Source organism: Balaenoptera musculus, chromosome 20, assembly GCF_009873245.2.
Source record: "Balaenoptera musculus isolate JJ_BM4_2016_0621 chromosome 20, mBalMus1.pri.v3, whole genome shotgun sequence".
Taxonomy (NCBI): Eukaryota; Metazoa; Chordata; class Mammalia; order Artiodactyla; family Balaenopteridae; genus Balaenoptera; species Balaenoptera musculus.
In genome coordinates this window covers 50726707-50743429 of record NC_045804.1, presented here as the reverse complement: position 1 = coordinate 50743429, position 16723 = coordinate 50726707, and the positions used below count along the sequence as shown (strand labels likewise).

At 53.9% G+C, this 16723-nt stretch overlaps 2 protein-coding genes across 10 annotated transcripts in view; one reads left to right on the top strand and one right to left on the bottom strand.

Moving 5' to 3' along the window:
- The window catches only part of ZBTB4 (zinc finger and BTB domain containing 4), a 16792-nt gene extending 9607 nt beyond the window's left edge, over positions 1–7185 (top strand). For all 5 annotated transcript variants that reach the window (XM_036835679.1, XM_036835675.1, XM_036835676.1 and 2 more), the window contains 3 exons: positions 677–746; positions 1193–2274; positions 2949–7185. In XM_036835679.1, the coding sequence (XP_036691574.1) occupies positions 1202–2274; positions 2949–4863 (2988 nt within the window). In that variant the 5' untranslated portion in view covers positions 677–746; positions 1193–1201 and the 3' untranslated portion in view covers positions 4864–7185. The remainder of the gene's footprint in view (positions 1–676; positions 747–1192; positions 2275–2948) is intronic.
- Positions 5790–16723, bottom strand: CHRNB1 (cholinergic receptor nicotinic beta 1 subunit). Of its 5 annotated transcripts, none has more exons than XM_036835680.1 (11): positions 16572–16723; positions 16347–16486; positions 15711–15755; positions 15049–15158; positions 14836–14959; positions 14324–14471; positions 13654–13863; positions 10530–10753; positions 9856–10037; positions 9354–9501; positions 5790–9049 (listed from the first exon to the last, which is right to left on the bottom strand). In XM_036835680.1, the coding sequence occupies exons 1-11, from the start codon at positions 16633–16635 to the stop codon at positions 8909–8911; spliced, it is 1536 nt and encodes a 511-aa protein (XP_036691575.1). In that variant the 5' UTR covers positions 16636–16723; the 3' UTR covers positions 5790–8908. The 5 variants fall into 5 exon arrangements, with proteins under 5 accessions (XP_036691575.1, XP_036691576.1, XP_036691577.1 ...); XM_036835681.1 differs by having other exon boundaries at positions 14836–14944; XM_036835682.1 differs by lacking the exon at positions 14836–14959 and having other exon boundaries at positions 13654–13861.

Below are 16723 nucleotides of genomic sequence, written 5' to 3'. Positions count from 1 at the left end.
TCCCCACCCCCCTTTTTAAGCCAAAGTCGCAAAGCCACCAGCTCTCAGAATAAGGAGTGGGACCCAAGCTTCCTCACTTCCGGTCTGGTGGCCTTTTAGTGCCCTTCAGAGATTGGAGCAAGCTGGCGCGTGTGCAAGAGTTCGTGGTCTTCAGTGGTCACCTGGCACCTAGGCCAGAAACCCCCTCTGAGATTTAATGTGAAGAGGTTCTCTGCTAATTTGAATATCTAGCAGCTTGGTCCAATGAAAAAGCTCAAACAAATCTATTCTGATATGTAAATGAGACTATTATAGTGAAAGACAACATGCAAATCTTTGATTTCCTTTGAGCCCCGGAAGATTGGGCCAAAGGGACTTGAGAGTGATCCAGCGGGCTTCCCTGGACCTACGGGATTGAACTATGCTCCTGGATTGTTTTGAGGCAAATTGGGAATATGCAAATTATCTTGTTCCTGTACTTCTGGGGACCAGCAGCACAAGGCTTTGCAATAATTTGTGTGAACTCCTAGGTCCAACTGGAGGCAGCTCAGCAAATAACCTGTCGGGCTCCCAGGAGGGTCAGGGTCTGCAGAGCAGCCCGGGCCTCGTTGGCCCTGCACGCTGCGCCACCCCCCTCCTCCCTGGTCCCCTCCCGCCCGGTTCCCTTCCTGAGGACACGGTTTCTGTTTCCCCACAGAGGGAAGAGGCCCGGCAGAAGGGACTCGCTGAGCCACCCCTGCTCTGCTCCATGTTGGCTGTGCTCTCAGGTGAGGTGGTGCGAGAGGTCTGCCCCGAGGGAGACGGGGCCTGAGGCAGCAGGCCAGCAAAGCAGCCGTGTTGTCCAGGCCGGGGAGTCCTGAGAAATGGTCAGCAGCGGCTGCGGGGCCTTCCTCCCCCTCCCAGTGGGGGAGAGGTGTCCACTGCTTACCTCGCTAGTCTGTGACTTGGAAATCTTGACCCCTGACCTTCATCAAGACCTGAGGTATTCTTGGCCTCTTCCAGCCCCCGATGTTTGACATGCGGGCGTTGGATGCTGGCCGGACGTGGGGTGGCTAAGGTTAACCCCTCACTTCTGTGACCAGAAGTCAGTCAGCCTTCCACCAGTCTCTGGCCAACAGCCTCCAGTCCCCTCCCAGCTCACCTCTGATTTTAGAGGCCCCTGCCCTCTGCCCAGCCTCTGAGATCCTCCCCTGGCCTCTTCTCCTCCATCTAGGCTGGCGCCATGCCCCCCCCAGCAGAGGTGACAGACCCGTCCCATGCCCCCGCCGTCCTGCGCCAGCTCAATGAGCAGCGGCTCCGTGGCCTCTTCTGTGACGTCACCCTCATAGCCGGAGACACCAAGTTCCCTGCTCACCGCAGCGTCCTGGCTGCTTCTAGTCCCTTCTTCAGAGAGGCCCTGCTCGCTTCAGCCCCACTGCCCCTCCCACCAATTACTGGGGGCTCTGCCCCCAACCCTGCCTCCACCACAGCTTCTTCCTCCTCCTCCTCTTCCTCCTCCTCCTCCTCCTCTTCCTCCTCCTCCTCTTCCTCCTCCTCTCCCCCTCCACCCTCACCTCCCGCTTCATCCCCACCCCGGGTCCTGGAGCTGCCAGGGGTCCCAGCAGCTGCCTTCTCTGATGTCCTTAATTTCATCTACAGTGCCCGGCTGGCACTACCTGGTGGTGGGGGGGACGGGGCAGCCGTGGCAGAGATCGGCGCTCTGGGGCGGCGTCTAGGCATCTCCCGCCTGCAGGGCCTGGGGGAGGGAGGTGATGCCTGGGTACCTCCTGCCCCAGCCCCCATGGCCACCTCGCAGCCTGAAGAAGACAACTTCGGGCCTGGGCCTAGGCCAGCCGGGGAGTGGGAGGGTGACAGGGCTGAGGCCCAGGCCCCTGACTCACAGCCCCCCCTGCCCCGGCGGCCCCTCCCCTGCCCCCGATGTGGGAAAAGCTTCATCCATCCCAAGCGGCTGCAGACCCATGAGGCACAGTGTCGTAGGGGGGCCAGCACTCGGGGGTCTGCAGGGCTGGGAGCCGGGGGCTCTGGCCCCAGTGGCCCTTCAGGAGTGGACGCCTCAGCCCTGCCCCCACCAGTGGGCTTCCGAGGTGGTCCCGAGCACGTGGTGAAGGTGGTGGGCGGCCACGTGCTGTACGTGTGCGCGGCCTGTGAGCGTTCCTACGTGACCCTGTCCAGCCTGAAGCGGCACAGCAATGTACACTCGTGGCGGAGGAAGTACCCCTGCCGCTACTGTGAGAAGGTGTTCGCCCTGGCTGAGTACCGTACCAAGCACGAGGTGTGGCACACCGGGGAGCGCAGGTGAGTGGCCTGCATGGCCAGGGACCGGTTGGGGTGGGGGTGGAGGGGTCACATGGGACCTTGTCCACTCAGGGATCACAGGGACAAGGGAGAGAATGGGCAGAGCGTGGGGCCTAGAAAGTCATCCTGAGACGCCTGCTCACCCACTAGCCCCTGCTCACCTGCTCTCCATCACTCACCCTTCTGCCTCCCTTCAGCCCCGTTTCCTTCCGCTGATGTTTATTAGCACCTCCAGGTGTCATGTCCTGGCTTGGTGATGTGGAAAAGACCGAGGAAGAGAAAGTTGCCTCATGGGACAGGACTGTGGGGAGCTCAGGCATGTCCACCAACGGTTGTAATGTACCCCTGTTCATAAGACATTTCCCCATTCTGTCATGTGAGCTTCAGAAGAAGGCTTTGGGAGTTAGGCAAGGTGTGTGATTATTCCCAGTTCACAGACGGAACAGCTGAGGCCTGGCATCTCACAGCCAGTGGGGGGCACTGTACTGGGACTGGTGTCCTTTCTGAGGCTGGCAGGGTGAGACAAGCAGCCTGAAAGGAGGGTGAGCAAATGGCTGGGGCAGTTCAAGGTCTGAGTGGAGGCAGGAGAGGACGTGGGAAGCTGAGGCCCTAGCTTCAGGGCCCCTGACTCAACTGGCTCTGTCCCTGCCCTGTTCCATGCCGTCCTGGCCCAGGTACCAGTGCATCTTCTGCTGGGAGACCTTTGTCACCTACTATAACCTGAAGACCCACCAGCGAGCCTTCCATGGCATTAGCCCGGGCCTCCTAGCCAGTGAGAAGACGCCCAATGGAGGCTATAAGCCCAAGCTCAATACCCTCAAGCTGTACCGCCTGCTCCCCATGCGGGCGGCCAAGCGGCCCTACAAGACCTACAGCCAGGGAGCCCCCGAGGCCCCCCTTTCTCCGAGCCTCAACACTCCGGCCCCTGCGGCAATGCCGGCCAGCCCACCACCCGGACCCCCACCTGCCCCAGAGCCTGGCCCCCCACCGTCTGTCATCACTTTTGCCCACCCAGCTCCCTCTGTCATTGTACATGGGGGTAGCAGCAGTGGTGGAGCAGGGAGTGGGCCGGCCAGCACAGGGGGGGCCCAAGCCGCCTCAGTCATCACTTACACTGCTCCGCCACGGCCCCCCAAAAAACGTGAGTACCCACCTCCTCCCCCCGTGCCTGCAGCCGCCCCAGCCAGCCCAGCCACAGCCGGCAGCCCAGCCACAGCCACGGAGGAGGCCAAGGGCCGGAACCCACGGGCCACAAGGACTCTGACCTACACGGCCAAGCCAGCTGGTGGGCTTGGCGGGGGCGGGGGTCCCTCTCAGCTGCAGGCTCCACCTCCACTGTGTCAGATCACTGTACGAATCGGCGAGGAGGCTATTGTCAAGCGCCGCATCTCAGAAACTGACCTGCGTCCTGGGGAGCTGAGCGGAGAGGAGATGGAGGAGAGCGAGGAGGAGGAGGAGGAAGAGGAGGAGGAGGAGGAGGAGGAGGACGACGACGAGGAGGAGGAGGAATCGAAGGCTGGCGGGGAGGACCAGCTCTGGAGGCCCTACTACTCGTACAAGCCCAAGCGCAAGGCTGGAGCCGCAGGCCCGGGCAGCAGCGGGGGCGGCGGGATGCCCAGAGGCCGCCGGCCGCCTCGCTGGAGACAGAAGCTGGAACGGAGGAGCTGGGAGGAGACCCCGGCGGCCGAGGGCCCCACAGGGCGTGCCCGTGCCGAGCGGAGGCACCGCTGCGGAGACTGTGCCCAGACGTTTGCCACCCTGAGGAAGCTGCGCAAGCACCAGGAGGCCCACGGCGGGGGCTCCCACAACTCCCGGGCTGGACGGAAGCCTTCCACCCGCTTCGCCTGCCCTCACTGCGCCAAGGTGTGCAAGACGGCAGCCGCCCTGAGCCGCCACGGGCAGAGGCATGCTGCCGAGCGGCCCGGGGGTACCCCCACGCCTGTCATTGCCTACTCCAAGGGCTGCGCTGGCACCCGAGCCGGGGACGTCAAGGAGGAGGCTCCCCAAGAGATGCAAGTCTCCTCATCCAGCGGGGAGGCGGGTGGCGGGAGCGCTGCTGCTGAGGAAGCTTCCAAAACCGCCTCGCTCCAGGACCCTGTCATCTCAGGGGGGGAGGAGCCCTCAGTGGTGGCAGGAGGGGGTACCTATGCATACCCACCTGTGCAGGAATTTCCACTGGCTCTGATCGGGAGCGGCCGGGAATCTGGCAGTGGCAGGGGAAAAGCTGGGAGTGAGGGGCCAGTGGGGGCTGGGCGGGGGGACCGGATGGAGGGGATGGGGGCTGCCAAAGTCACCTTCTACCCTGAGCCCTACCCACTCGTCTATGGGCCCCAGCTTCTTGCCGCCTACCCTTACAACTTCAGCAACTTGGCCGCTCTCCCAGTTGCTCTTAACATGGTCCTACCTGATGAGAAGGGTGGGGGGGCCCTTCCCTTCCTACCAGGGGTCTTTGGCTACGCAGTCAATCCTCAAGCAGCACCCCCTACCCCCCCAACTCCACCGCCCCCAACTCTCCCTCCACCAGTCCCCCCTAAGGGAGAAGGGGAAAGGGCAGGGGTTGAAAGAACCCAGAAGGGAGATGTGGGGTGAGCTCTGGGCCCAGATCCGCCCTTTCACCAGATGCCACCCTCCCTGAACCCCCGCCACTACCAGCTCCCTGGCCTCCCTGCCCCTTGGGAGCCCCTCCACACTCTTGTGCAGGGACTTGGGGGCCTCTGGAGCTCAGGGGTCAGGCTGCTTTGTGTGAGATTGTAGTTTTCCCACCACCTGGGAAGGGATCTTTGGTGGTTCCCCTCTCAGTTCTCCTCCAGGGAATGGCCTCCGTGAGGGGCAGGGCCAGCTCCCATCCCTTCTCCAGCCCTTGGGGCAACTGAGCAATATACTTAAATGAATCTCTACTCATAGCCCCCACCAGCTCTGAATGTCTAACCCGCCCCCCTGATTCGTAAACCTAGGGGGAAACCATCTCTCTCACCTAATGTTCCCCCCTCGTTCTGAAGCTTTCTCTAAGCCCTTGCCCAGATGCTTCCCAGCACATTCCATCCTTTGTGGCCCAGGGCCTGGACCAGACCATTGTGATACCTGACACTTACCCACCTGGGAGTGTGGCTTTCGATTCCATTCTTCCCGAGGGTGGGTTTCTGTGCCCGTTTCCTTCACATTAAGATGCCATCCCTTCCTTGGCTTCCACGCCTTTGGATCTTCCATATTCCTCCTTATACTCCTAGACTCTGGAGATGGCCTCTCCCATCCAGGTCAAGGAGGTGCTGGGGGGAGGGCTACCTATCTGTTCCACGGCTGAGTACTTTCCCAGCCCAGGGCAGCACCAATCTCAGCCCTACTTTGACCCTCAAATCTAGTGAGCCCCAGACTCTTCCAAGGCAAAAGAGGTGGGTAGATTGCACCTCTTCCTGCCTCTACATATGGCCTCTTCTGGGCTAAACCAGATTTGGGGGCCAGGAGGGAGGAGCTCTATATGGGATGGGGAAGGGAATCTACTTTCTCCCTTTTTTTTCCCCGATGGTTTCTCCCAGACTAGACCAAATAGCCAGAAAAATGGATGGGGGTTGGATGGGTGGGTAAGCCCAAGATTTGCACATGACCTCCCATCCCTACCTTAACCCCCTTTTTCCCCCAGTATCACTTCCCTCACCAATCACTCCAGATGGTTTTTGGGGAACCATCCTACTCCCTTGGTGGGCTTTGGGGTATCCCCACCAACTTTCCCTGCAAAATAGCACCTTACACCCCATCTTTGACTCAGTTCCCCACACCCAAAGATCCCAGCCTAGGGATGGGGTACAGGGACCTTATAAGTCCCTAATCCCTAATTTGCACTAGTTAACCCTGGTCAGGGGTCCCTATGTTTCCTTCCAGTGGGGGAGTTGAAGAAATGTTTGCTCCTAATTCTCTTTGATAACTGGGCCTCCCCACTCTGTGATTGGATGAACATTTTCCATCCACCCACCTCCCCCTCCCCAAAAAAAAGAACAGCTCACGAGGGGAGAGCCAGTTTGGGGGAGCAAATTTGAAAAATGGGAATTAGAGGAGTGCAGTTTAAAAAGGGGAAAAGTTGTCATCAAAATGGCAGCCTTTTTCTCAGCTACTGTTTTTTTGGGCCAAGATGGCTGCCCTCTCAACTGATGCTGAAAGGGCAAGATCATGGCTTTTGGGGGGAGAGACGGGAGCATCCTCCTGCCTCTTCTCGCCCTCCCAGCATAAGGAAAGGGGAGGTTTTCGACAGGCTCCCTGAATGTTAACCACGGAGGAGTGTCGCTCCTTCACTCCTCCTCTGTCTCTTTGCACTTTTCTTGGTCTTGGCCACAGTCCGAGTGAAGAGTTTCCTACTGAATGTACCATACCGAGTTCCAATTTTTAAAGGAGAGAAAAGTTTAAAACGGGGAAAAATGCAAAAAAAAAAAAAAAAATCACTAAAAATATTCCCACAAATCTTGTTTCTGGCACTTTAGAAAAACTGCGAAAAAAAGTACATAATAAAGAATACATATATATCTACACACAAATTATATATATAAAATATATATATATATATATATACACAGCGGAACCATAAGAGAGACTGAGGAAGGCCTTGGAGGCAGGGGGCAGATGCGTTAACAGTCCCCCTATATCCTTAACCTGCACTCCTCTGAGGCAAAAAGGCACAGAGATGGAAGGGGTTGAGGATGGACCAGGGAATTTGAATTTCAGAACAGGTCAAAATTCTAAAACCATGGACATTTTGGGAGAACTGAGACTGTAGACATTTATTTTTTTGAAAATATGATTTAGGAAAATAGTTTCCAGAATTTGGTGGTTCTGGGCAACAAAGGAGATTGTGGCGAAATGGCGATTAAAATACATGTATCTGAGTTGGGGAACTTGAATATTGTGAATTTCACATGTTGAAAATTCGGGATTTTGCAATTCTGTCTTTTGAAAATTATCAAGTCTTGTCAGTTTGTGCCCTCTTTCCCCATGTTCCCTGGGAAGAAGGGTGACAGTGGAGTGGAAAGGCCACTGGTTCTGTGCCACAGCACGCAAGATTTAGAATTCTACAGACTCTAGCTCTATACGTAGTGAGGACCCAGATTTAGAGAAACTGACCAATATTTATCTCCGCATTTGTGTGTGTGTCCAACTCTCTAGGCCAATAAACCAACAAGACAAACGAACTGTGCTCCACAGTGGGATGCCAGGTGCAATTATTGGCGTGGCTGGTGGGTCTGGCTGGACAGGGACATGCTAACCTTGTCCCACAGGGATCCCTACAAGTTGTAGCCCTATTCTCCCTCTTAGGACAACAACTTCCAGCAGTTGAGTAGGTGTGAGAGCCTGTTGACCCTAGGTACTTCATTGTAATTGCTGCAGCCACTAGGCTCAAGCTGACTTTGCTCTGACCTCCAGGCAGAAACATTAACACAGCCTTCTGGGCACAAGATCTTCATCTCCCAGATGAAGCCTTTTCTCCAAACTGAAAGGAAACTGAGGCACAAAATGTGTGATGGCCATAAGAGACACCAACACCCTTTCTTGTTCCACTCCTGGCCTCCCACGGGCTTCAACTCCCTGTCCCTCCTCCCCTCCCCTGTATTTTGTCTAGTGTTATGCAGTGATGGGCAAGTAAAATGAGTGGTCAGGTGGGTGGGGCCTTTGAGGAATTCTGGTACAAATACCTTGACCAGAGTGGGCAGCCACTAATCAGCTCTAGCAGGTTGCTGCCAACAGGGGAATCAGACCTGGTGCTGCTGTAGTTCTTAAAAAGTTTCAGGAGAAGCCAGAAATCCAAATTTCTCTGTGAAATATCCACATTTTAAAAGTAGCAAACCAATTCAAGTTTTAAATTCTGCTGGCCAACAACATGGGCCAAACAAAACACACCAGATTGTAACCTCTGATGTATACTGCATAATGCTTTTGTTCTCATCTTCTCATATGATCCTCAGACTAGGGAGCAGATACTATTATTAGCTTCATTTTACAGATGGGGAAACTGAGGCACAGAGCAGTTTAGTAGCTTGTCCAAAGTTTGAGCACCAAAGCTGGAACTTGAGGTTTTTACAGTGTGCTTTTTTATCCTCATTACAAATGCATCCTTTCAAAAATAACTTTTTTTATCCTAAAGATAATACATACTACAAAATACAATAAACTACAGAAAGGTAAAAACAAAGAAAAAACGACCACTAGGCCCAACATGCAAATATAAGCGATATTAGTGTATTTCCTTACAGAAAAAAATTTCCCTATTCATTCAACCAGAGGTAGCGGCTATATAGGTTAGAATCTGTGCTAGGTGCTGGGGATATTACAGTGAACAGACATAGTTTCTGCCCTCAGAAGGCTTACAAGCTAGCTCTTGTTCTTTGTTCCATTCATTGCCAACCTAGGTGTGAATATCCAATGGAGCTTCTTCAAGAAGCCAAAGAGTAAATAAGCGGATAGTGCATTTCAGGTGGGCCCAAGGCCCCCATCTGCCCAGTCCCACTTGGGCTTCCTCCCTAGAAACGAAATGATGAGAGGATTGGACTCCTAGTGAAGGAGTTAAGATGCAGAAAGGGACAGGGCTTGAGAGTACTACCAAACTAACTCTCAATTCAACTGGTCGAGGACCTCGGTCTCGGCCCTCTCGTCCTCAAGGAAAGGGGTCGGGAGGGGGCAAGTGGTACGTGGCGTCCAGAAAGATGACGAGGGTCCCGACGCTCGTGAAGATGATGAAGGTCCACAGGAAGAGGCGGTCCACCACCATGGCCACAAACTGCCAGTCCTCCTTCAGCTGAGGGTAGGAAGAGGAAACTGTTCCTGAGCTCCAGACCCCCAGGGAAGGCGGCCCCAAGGCCCTGTGCCGCACCCAGGTCCTCCTACCACGGCTTTGAGACAAGGGCGGGCCCGCAGAATAGCAGAGAGCGAAACTGCGGGCGACGGATGTGAGTAAAGAACAAGTCGGAAACCAGGGGGCGGGACCAAGTGAGGCAAACTTCCAATCAGAAATAAAATCGAGTGCTGGGGGCGGAGCCTAAGTTTGCGGGTGGAGCCAAGGCCACCCAGGCCTTGCCTTGGCCCACCCTCTTCGGACTCACCGCGTCGTGGTCCTCCTGTTCCTGCAGCTGTTGAGCGATGTAGCTGATTGAGGAAACGACCTCCCGTAGCTCGGGAGGCAGGCCCACAGCCCGGTTTGGACCATCGATAAATCGCCGCAGGTCCGGGGCAGACAGTTCAGGCTGGAACCTGAAAGAGGCGAGTCTGTTTGGCCACGACCGGGGCGCAAAGACGGCCTGCGCGGGTGCTCTAGGCCCCGCCCCAACTCCCTCCTCCAACGCCCGTCCAGGTTTCAAAACGTGAGAGAGCCCTTCAGGTTCCCTCTGACAGCGGCGCCCTCTCTAGCCTTCCGCAATTCCTTCTATTCCCGTACGCTTTAGTCCCCACCTCCCCGCAAAGTGGGCAACAGAAGGGATACTGCAACTCCCATGATGCTCAACCACGACATCCTCCGGGAGCTTAGGACGCCTGCCTGCGCACAGTCTTCTGGGAACTGTAGTTCTCCCTCTCCCTTCTACGTGGGCGATGGGGAGTAGATACTACCTGTTGGGTTTGGGGAAGAGAAAATCATTTGGTGGCTTGCGGATGAAATATTCATCTGTTCCCCGACCCCAGCCACTTCCTGGAGAATCCCTGAGAGGTATAGGAGGTGGCTCCGGTATCTGGTCTCTCTCAGGCTTGGGTCTCTTCAGACCCAGATACAGAGGGAGTTTGTGGATAAAGATCTGCAGAGTAGAAGAAGAGGCGTGTTGGAGGGGGCTCTTATGCTTTCAGACCAGAAGGGAAGCCGCCAATCACCCCCACGGCACGTGCCCATTCTTGCGCATGCACGCATGCGCCCCACAGATGAAATGCAACTACACAGCCCAAGAGTTCTTAAGTGGGTTAGGGGGCATCCTGACTGGAAAGAAAAGTTCTGAGGGCTTCCACCCTGATAGTACCTAACCCTGAGAATGCTTCCTTGGGACCCACGATGGGCAGTATTGATGAAGAGAGTCTGGGATTACGCAATGTTAATGATGGGAGGATAAAATTAATTGGGCAACATTTCAACACCCAAAGACCTTGGCACTTTGACACTCTACCAGGAGTTGTAGTTCTCCCTCAGGTCTGTGAAAGGGAAGGTTGAAGTTGGTGGGAGGGAGGAGCGATACCGGGACAAAAAGCCAAATACTAGGATTGAGAGTTAACACAGGTTGGAGAGGAGATCTTCTTACCTGACGGACCCAAAGGGGCATTTGGTGGGTGTAGGGTGAGCGATGGTGCAGGTTGAGGACTACGACGCTAAGGATGACTGAGAAGGTGACGAGGACCATGGTAAACATGAGGTATTTGATAATGATGGGGACAGACAGGGAGGTCTCAGGCACTTTGTCTGCCAGCAGCAGCAGGAACACAGTAAGGGTCAGCAGGGCAAAGATCGAGAGCCCCATCTTCTCTCCTTGGGGGACAGAGGGGAAGGCGGAAGGATTAGGCTTTGCCAGAAAGCAATCTCCCAGGCATAATCAGTGACCGTGTTTCCAGCTCACTCAAGGACAGGCTTTTGGAAGGGCCAACTGCATGCAAATAACTCCTACATTTATACCTCCAACCTGGACTGATTCCCCTAAATTCCACACTTGTATCCACCTGCCTACTTAACCTCTCCATTTGGGTGTCCAATAGACATCTCGAAATTCACATGTCCAAAACTTAATTCCCTCACCACCGACTCCCCACATAGTCTTCCCCAGTTCATAAACGACAACTCGATCTTTCCTGTGGCTCAGGCCAAATCCCTTTGAGTCATTCTCAGCTCTCCTCTCTCTCATCCCATATCCAATCCATACCAAACCCTATTGGCTCTACCTTCAAAAGATATCCTGAAACTGATGACTTATCACATCTACCACTACCATCCTGGTACAAGCCACCATTACCTCAGATCTGAGTTATTATAAAGGCCTCCTCTTTGCTTCATCCTTTGCCCCCCTGCTGACTGTTCTCAACAGAGCAGCCAGATTGATCCCGTTAAAATGTAAATCAGATCATATCACTCCAGGGGCTTCCCATCGCCTTTAGCATAAGAGTCCTTACTGAAGTCTACAAGGCCTTCGCATTAGCTCTCTGACTACATCTCCTACTGTTTTCTCTCTTGCTTACTTCATTCAGTTACATTGGCTATTTCTTGGATATGCAAGGCACACGCCACCTCAGAGCCTTTGCATTCACTGTTAACTCCTCCTGGTAATTTCTTCCCCCAGATATCTACCAGGGTCATTCTCTCACTTCCTTCAAGTCTTTGTTCAAATATTGATCAAACATTCCCTTTTTAGTGAGGCATTCACTGACCATCCTATTTTTAAATTGCAACCCCTGTGATAAATCATAGCGGAAAAGAATATGAAAAAGAATATATATATCTATAACTGAGTCACTTTGCTGTACAGCAGAAATGAAACACAACATTGTAAATCAACTATATTTCAATAAAATTGTCTAAATAAATAAATAAATTGCAACCCCTACCCCCATTCTCATCCTCCCCAAACCCTTTTCCTACTTCATTTTCCTTCTTAGGAATTGACCTCTCCTAATATACTATCTAGGACTTCCCTGGTGGCACAGTGGTTAGGAATCCGCCTGCCAATGCAGGGGACACGGGTTCGAGCCCCGGTCCGGGAAGATCCCACATACCGCGGAGCAACTAAACCCGTGCGCCACAACTACTGAGCCTGCGCTCTAGAGCCCGCGAGCCACAACTACTGAGCCCGTGTGCCACAACTACTGAAGCCCGTGCGCCTAGATCCCGTGTTCCACAACAAGAGGAGCCACCGCAGTGGGAAGCCCGTGCACTGCAACGAAGAGTAGCCCCTGTTCACCACAACTAGAGAAAGCCCCCGCACAGCAACGAAGACCCAACGCAGCCTAAATAAATAAATAAATTAATTAATTAAAAAAATAATATACTATCCAATGGGTTTATTTATTATGTTTACTGACTGTCTCCCCCACTAGAATATAAACTCCATGAGACCAGGGATTTTTGTCTGTTTTATTCACTGATATATTCCCAGTGCCTTGCATGTTACAGATGTTCAACAAATATTGTTGCATGAATGAATGGACCAACCCCTGTAGCAGGAGCTATATAGCAAATCGAAGGATCTAAAAATGAAACCAAGTATATAAGAATATGCCAGGTGGCTGGTTATTACTGTGGCATACAACAGGCACTGCAAACTTCACGGAAGGTATTGAAATAAATAACTTTTATGGTCTGTTCTACTTTAGTCCTGTAATGTTGGGTTCCAAGATTTGCCTTGCTCCAGGAAGAAGAAGTTACATGTGGAAGTGTGTTCTAGAGCTGCATCACTCTCCTTCGCTAGACTGAGAGAGGGCTTGATTACAGAGAGAAGGAAAGCGTGTTTTTTGTTTGTTTTGTTTTGTTTTTCAGGCCACAGCAGTGAAAGCCCGGAATCCTAACCACTAGGCCACCAGGGAACTCCCAGGAAAGCATGTTTTGAATACGAGAGTTTAGGATATCAGTCTCTGAATCAGACTAGTACTAACCAGGGTTGGAATAGCAACGCTGCCTCTCTCTGTGTAATGTCAGGTGAATGACTTAAACTCACTTACCCTCTGTGAAATGGGAAGACAATACAGTACTTACCTCACAGAGTTGTGAAGATTAGAACTGAGTTAATATATGTAACACATTATTTGTATTATCTTATAGCAAGTGCTCAAAATTAGAAAAGACTATACCTACACTTAACACAAAGCTTACAGAGTACCAAGCATAGTTCTATTAACTCAGTTAATCCTCAAAATAGTCCTATGTGGGAGGGACAACGACTGTCCTATTTCCAGATTAGGACACTAAGAGATTAAGGAATTTGCCCAAGGTTACTCTGTTAGCATATTGTGCTGTCTCCCAGAGAAATGTTGGCTGTTATTTCCAAGGGAGATAGGAGGTTAAGGGACTAGTAGGCATTTGACAAGTGGGGGAGGGAGGATGCCAGGAATGGGGAAAGGGAAAGGAAGCGTTAGCTAAGCCTGGGAGTTTGTTGGTCAGAGGAGTGGCAGTTCCAAGGATGAGACCCTAGGATTCTGAAGGGAAGAGTTCAGAAGTTACTGGGTGCGGAGAAGTGAGCAGCAGAGGGGAGGTAGAGCTTGAGGTTGGAGGGGAAATCTGGATGCAGAGGCAAAGGCTCTTCCTGAAAGGAAAACCTGGGTGAGATTGCTGAAGCACAGTTCATGAAGGCTTGAGTTGACAGGTAAACCTTCCCTGTATTATGGGGGAAGAGGAAGAAGCTGAGCTATTGGTAAGAAGGAGTGCCGGGCCCCTTCCCCCCTTACCTGCATCTGGTGGCAGGTAGAAGACGAAGATGGCCAGAAGAGTGATGAGGATGCATGGGGCAATGACGTTGACTAGGTAAAAGAGAGGCTTCCGGCGAATGATGAGGTAGAAGGTGACTTCCTCATGCCGTCTTTCCCCCTCTCCCCTAGGATCCACTGGAGGCTGGATTAGCCGAGAAGGCTTGTGAATAATCTCCCATTGACCATTCTCTTGGGGGGTGGAGGGGGGAGAAGAGAAGGTGACACAGATGTGGAACCTGTCTTTGTTGGTGCCAGATAAGGCTTTCTTTTCTTTTTTTTTTTTTTTTGCCTCACCGCGCCACTGCGCTGCTTGTGGGATCTTAGTTCCCCAACGAGGGACTGAACCCGGGCCCTCAGCAGTGAAAGTGTGGAGTCCTAACCACTGGACCGCCAGGGAATTCCCAGATATGGCTTTCTCTGCCACATCCTAGAGCAGGGGGGACTGACGTAATAAGGGGCTAGCTATGGTCCCTGGGCTGGACAGCCCATCTCTAATAAATGAGCAAGTCTCAATTTCCATAACCACAAAATATAGACAGTTATACCTATCTTGCTGAACCCACAGGGACTCACTGATGGAGTATATTTATCAGCCTGTTAGAAACTGGAAATCATAAAGCCCATGGACATGGGAGCCATGCCCACTCACCAATGAAGGTGCCTTCATGAATGTGCACTTCCTGCCGCTCCTGCCCATCGGGACCCAAGCCAGTCTGCAGGCTGACTTCTGAGCTGTCATAGCTATAGGAACTGAACACCATGGTGCAGTTCTGCCAGTCAAAGGGGAAGTAGGTGACCTGGATGGAGTGGAGAGTCACTAGAGCTGCCAGAGAGCTGGTCAGGGCTGGGGGAGTTGGGGAGGTCACAGGGCAGACAGGGGTCAGAGGATATGGGGCACTAGGGAGATGGGGACCACCAGGGGAAGATCACAGAGAAGTGGAGTCACAGAGGAATAAGAAGGTTATGTGGGGAGGTCATGGACAATGGAGGGGGGGGTCACTGAGGAAGACTGGAAGTCAATGAAAGTGGACAGAGAAGATGAAACTCAACGGAAAATCAGAAGGGTAAGGGAGACGTGAGGGTCATGGGGATAATGGAGGAGGGATGTCTGAGTGAGGGTTTCTAGGAGCGCCTTGAGCTTCCCAGGTGGGGCCCGGACACCTGGATGCTGCAGCTGCTGCGATAGATGCCCGGGGGCTGCCAGCGCACGGAGCCGTCGGAGGACACCACGACGCTGATGTCCAGAGCAACATCAAAATTTCCGTCATTGCTGCAGGGAAAGAATCTTCTCATCTGGGATCAGGCCCCTCCCTCCGGAGGCCGCGCCCCTCCAGAGGCCCTGGCCCACCTCCCAGACTTTGGGAACATCCTCACTTGTTTAGGAGCACCACGTCTGGTAGCCACACGGATTCGGCAGTGATGCGGAGTGAATCGATGCCCTCGTGCTCCTCAGGGTCCCAGCTCAGCCTGTAGTCAGTCCACTCCTAGGGAAGCAGAGGCTGAGGGGCCGTCTGGGGCTGGAGGCTGGAAGGAGTCTTGGGATGTGCGAAGGAAGCCCGGGCAGGGAGTGCAAGGGAGGAGAGCCGCGCAGGCATGGTCTGTGGTTCTGGAGGCCGGGGCTCTGTTTAAGACTCCACCTGCACTCTTTGGGACCCTATCAACTAATTTCCCCTTCCCTCTCATCGGGCCCCAGTTTCTTCTTTCTGTAAAAACGAGGGGGTTGCACGCTAGCCTCTAAAACAGTGGTTTTCAAACTGCAGTTAACGACCCTTTTCATAGGTCCGGAATCAAATGAGTGGCCCCAAACCAGTGTTAAAAAAAAAAAAAATTTAGAATGAAAAACACATGGAATGCAGCTCCCATAGTAAAGATAGTTATTGTTTCCTGAAGCTTCTGTTTCAGTTATAAATGTGTTTTCTGAGATCGTGATGCAAAAAAAAGAAAAAAAAAATCTTACTGTGCGGGACGGGACATTCGAGAAAATTGTAAAGGCAGCGGGACGCCCGCCCTTTCCCACCCTGCGGGGGTGTCCGTACCAGGTCTAAGTAGACCTTTGTGCTCATCTCCTCATCCTTCTCGTTCTAGAAGGGAAAAGTTTAAAGGGTAGATATGATGTCAGTGTAGAGAAATGAGGGGCTCGGTGGGTAAACTCTCCCTGGAAACTCCCCTCTTTTTCTGAGTCGCACCCTCTTGGGTTCAAGCCCCACCTCCTATAAGCTGCGTTGGTTTAAGTCCCGCCTCTATCTCGTAAACTTCCTGCTGGCCGTACAGCCCGCCAGTTCATTTACCAGTCCCAGTCCCGGCCCCGGCCGGAGTGAATCTCTGCCCGCTGTTGTTTATTGACCCTGTCCGGCACCAAGGTCCGCCCCAGCCTGTGACCCCGCCTCCAGGTCCGCTCTCCGGCCTGTCCATCGGCCCCAGCTCCACTTTGAGATCCGCCCACAGGCGCGTTCATCATCCTGCCCGGCTCAATCCTGGCCCGTCCAGCAGCCACGCCCACAGGTCGTCCATTGGTCCGATTTCGACCCAATCTCTACCAACCGCCCGTCAGTCTCCCAGCCTGGCCTCGCCCCGGACCCCGCCCCCAGTGGTCCCTGGGTCCCGCCCTGCCTAAAGCCACGCCCCCCAGCCGGCTAGTGGGCCAGACCTTAACTCCCCGCGTGCGCCCTCACCAGGCTGATTAATTGCGCTAGGCTGAGACCAACGCTGACCCCGACGCGGTCTCCCACCTCCCGCGCCGGCCTCACCGAGCTATCATAGCCCGAGAAAAGTTTCTCACGGAGTCGGCCCTCCGCTTCCGAGCCGCGGGCGCCTGGAGGAGGAGAGAACTGAGTGAAGCCCTGGTTCCTGGCCACGACCTCTGGCCCTGTCACTGCCCCTTTGAGGCCCAGACTTACCCGGGGCGAACGGCGCCCCCAACGCCCCCAGCAGCAGCAGCAGCAGCAGCGCCCCTGGTGTCATAGCCCGCCCGCGTCGCTCAGTGAGTCCGCTTGGGTGAGCCGCCAGGACAGCCAGCGCAGGGGAAGTGACGAGGCGCCCAGGAATGTGC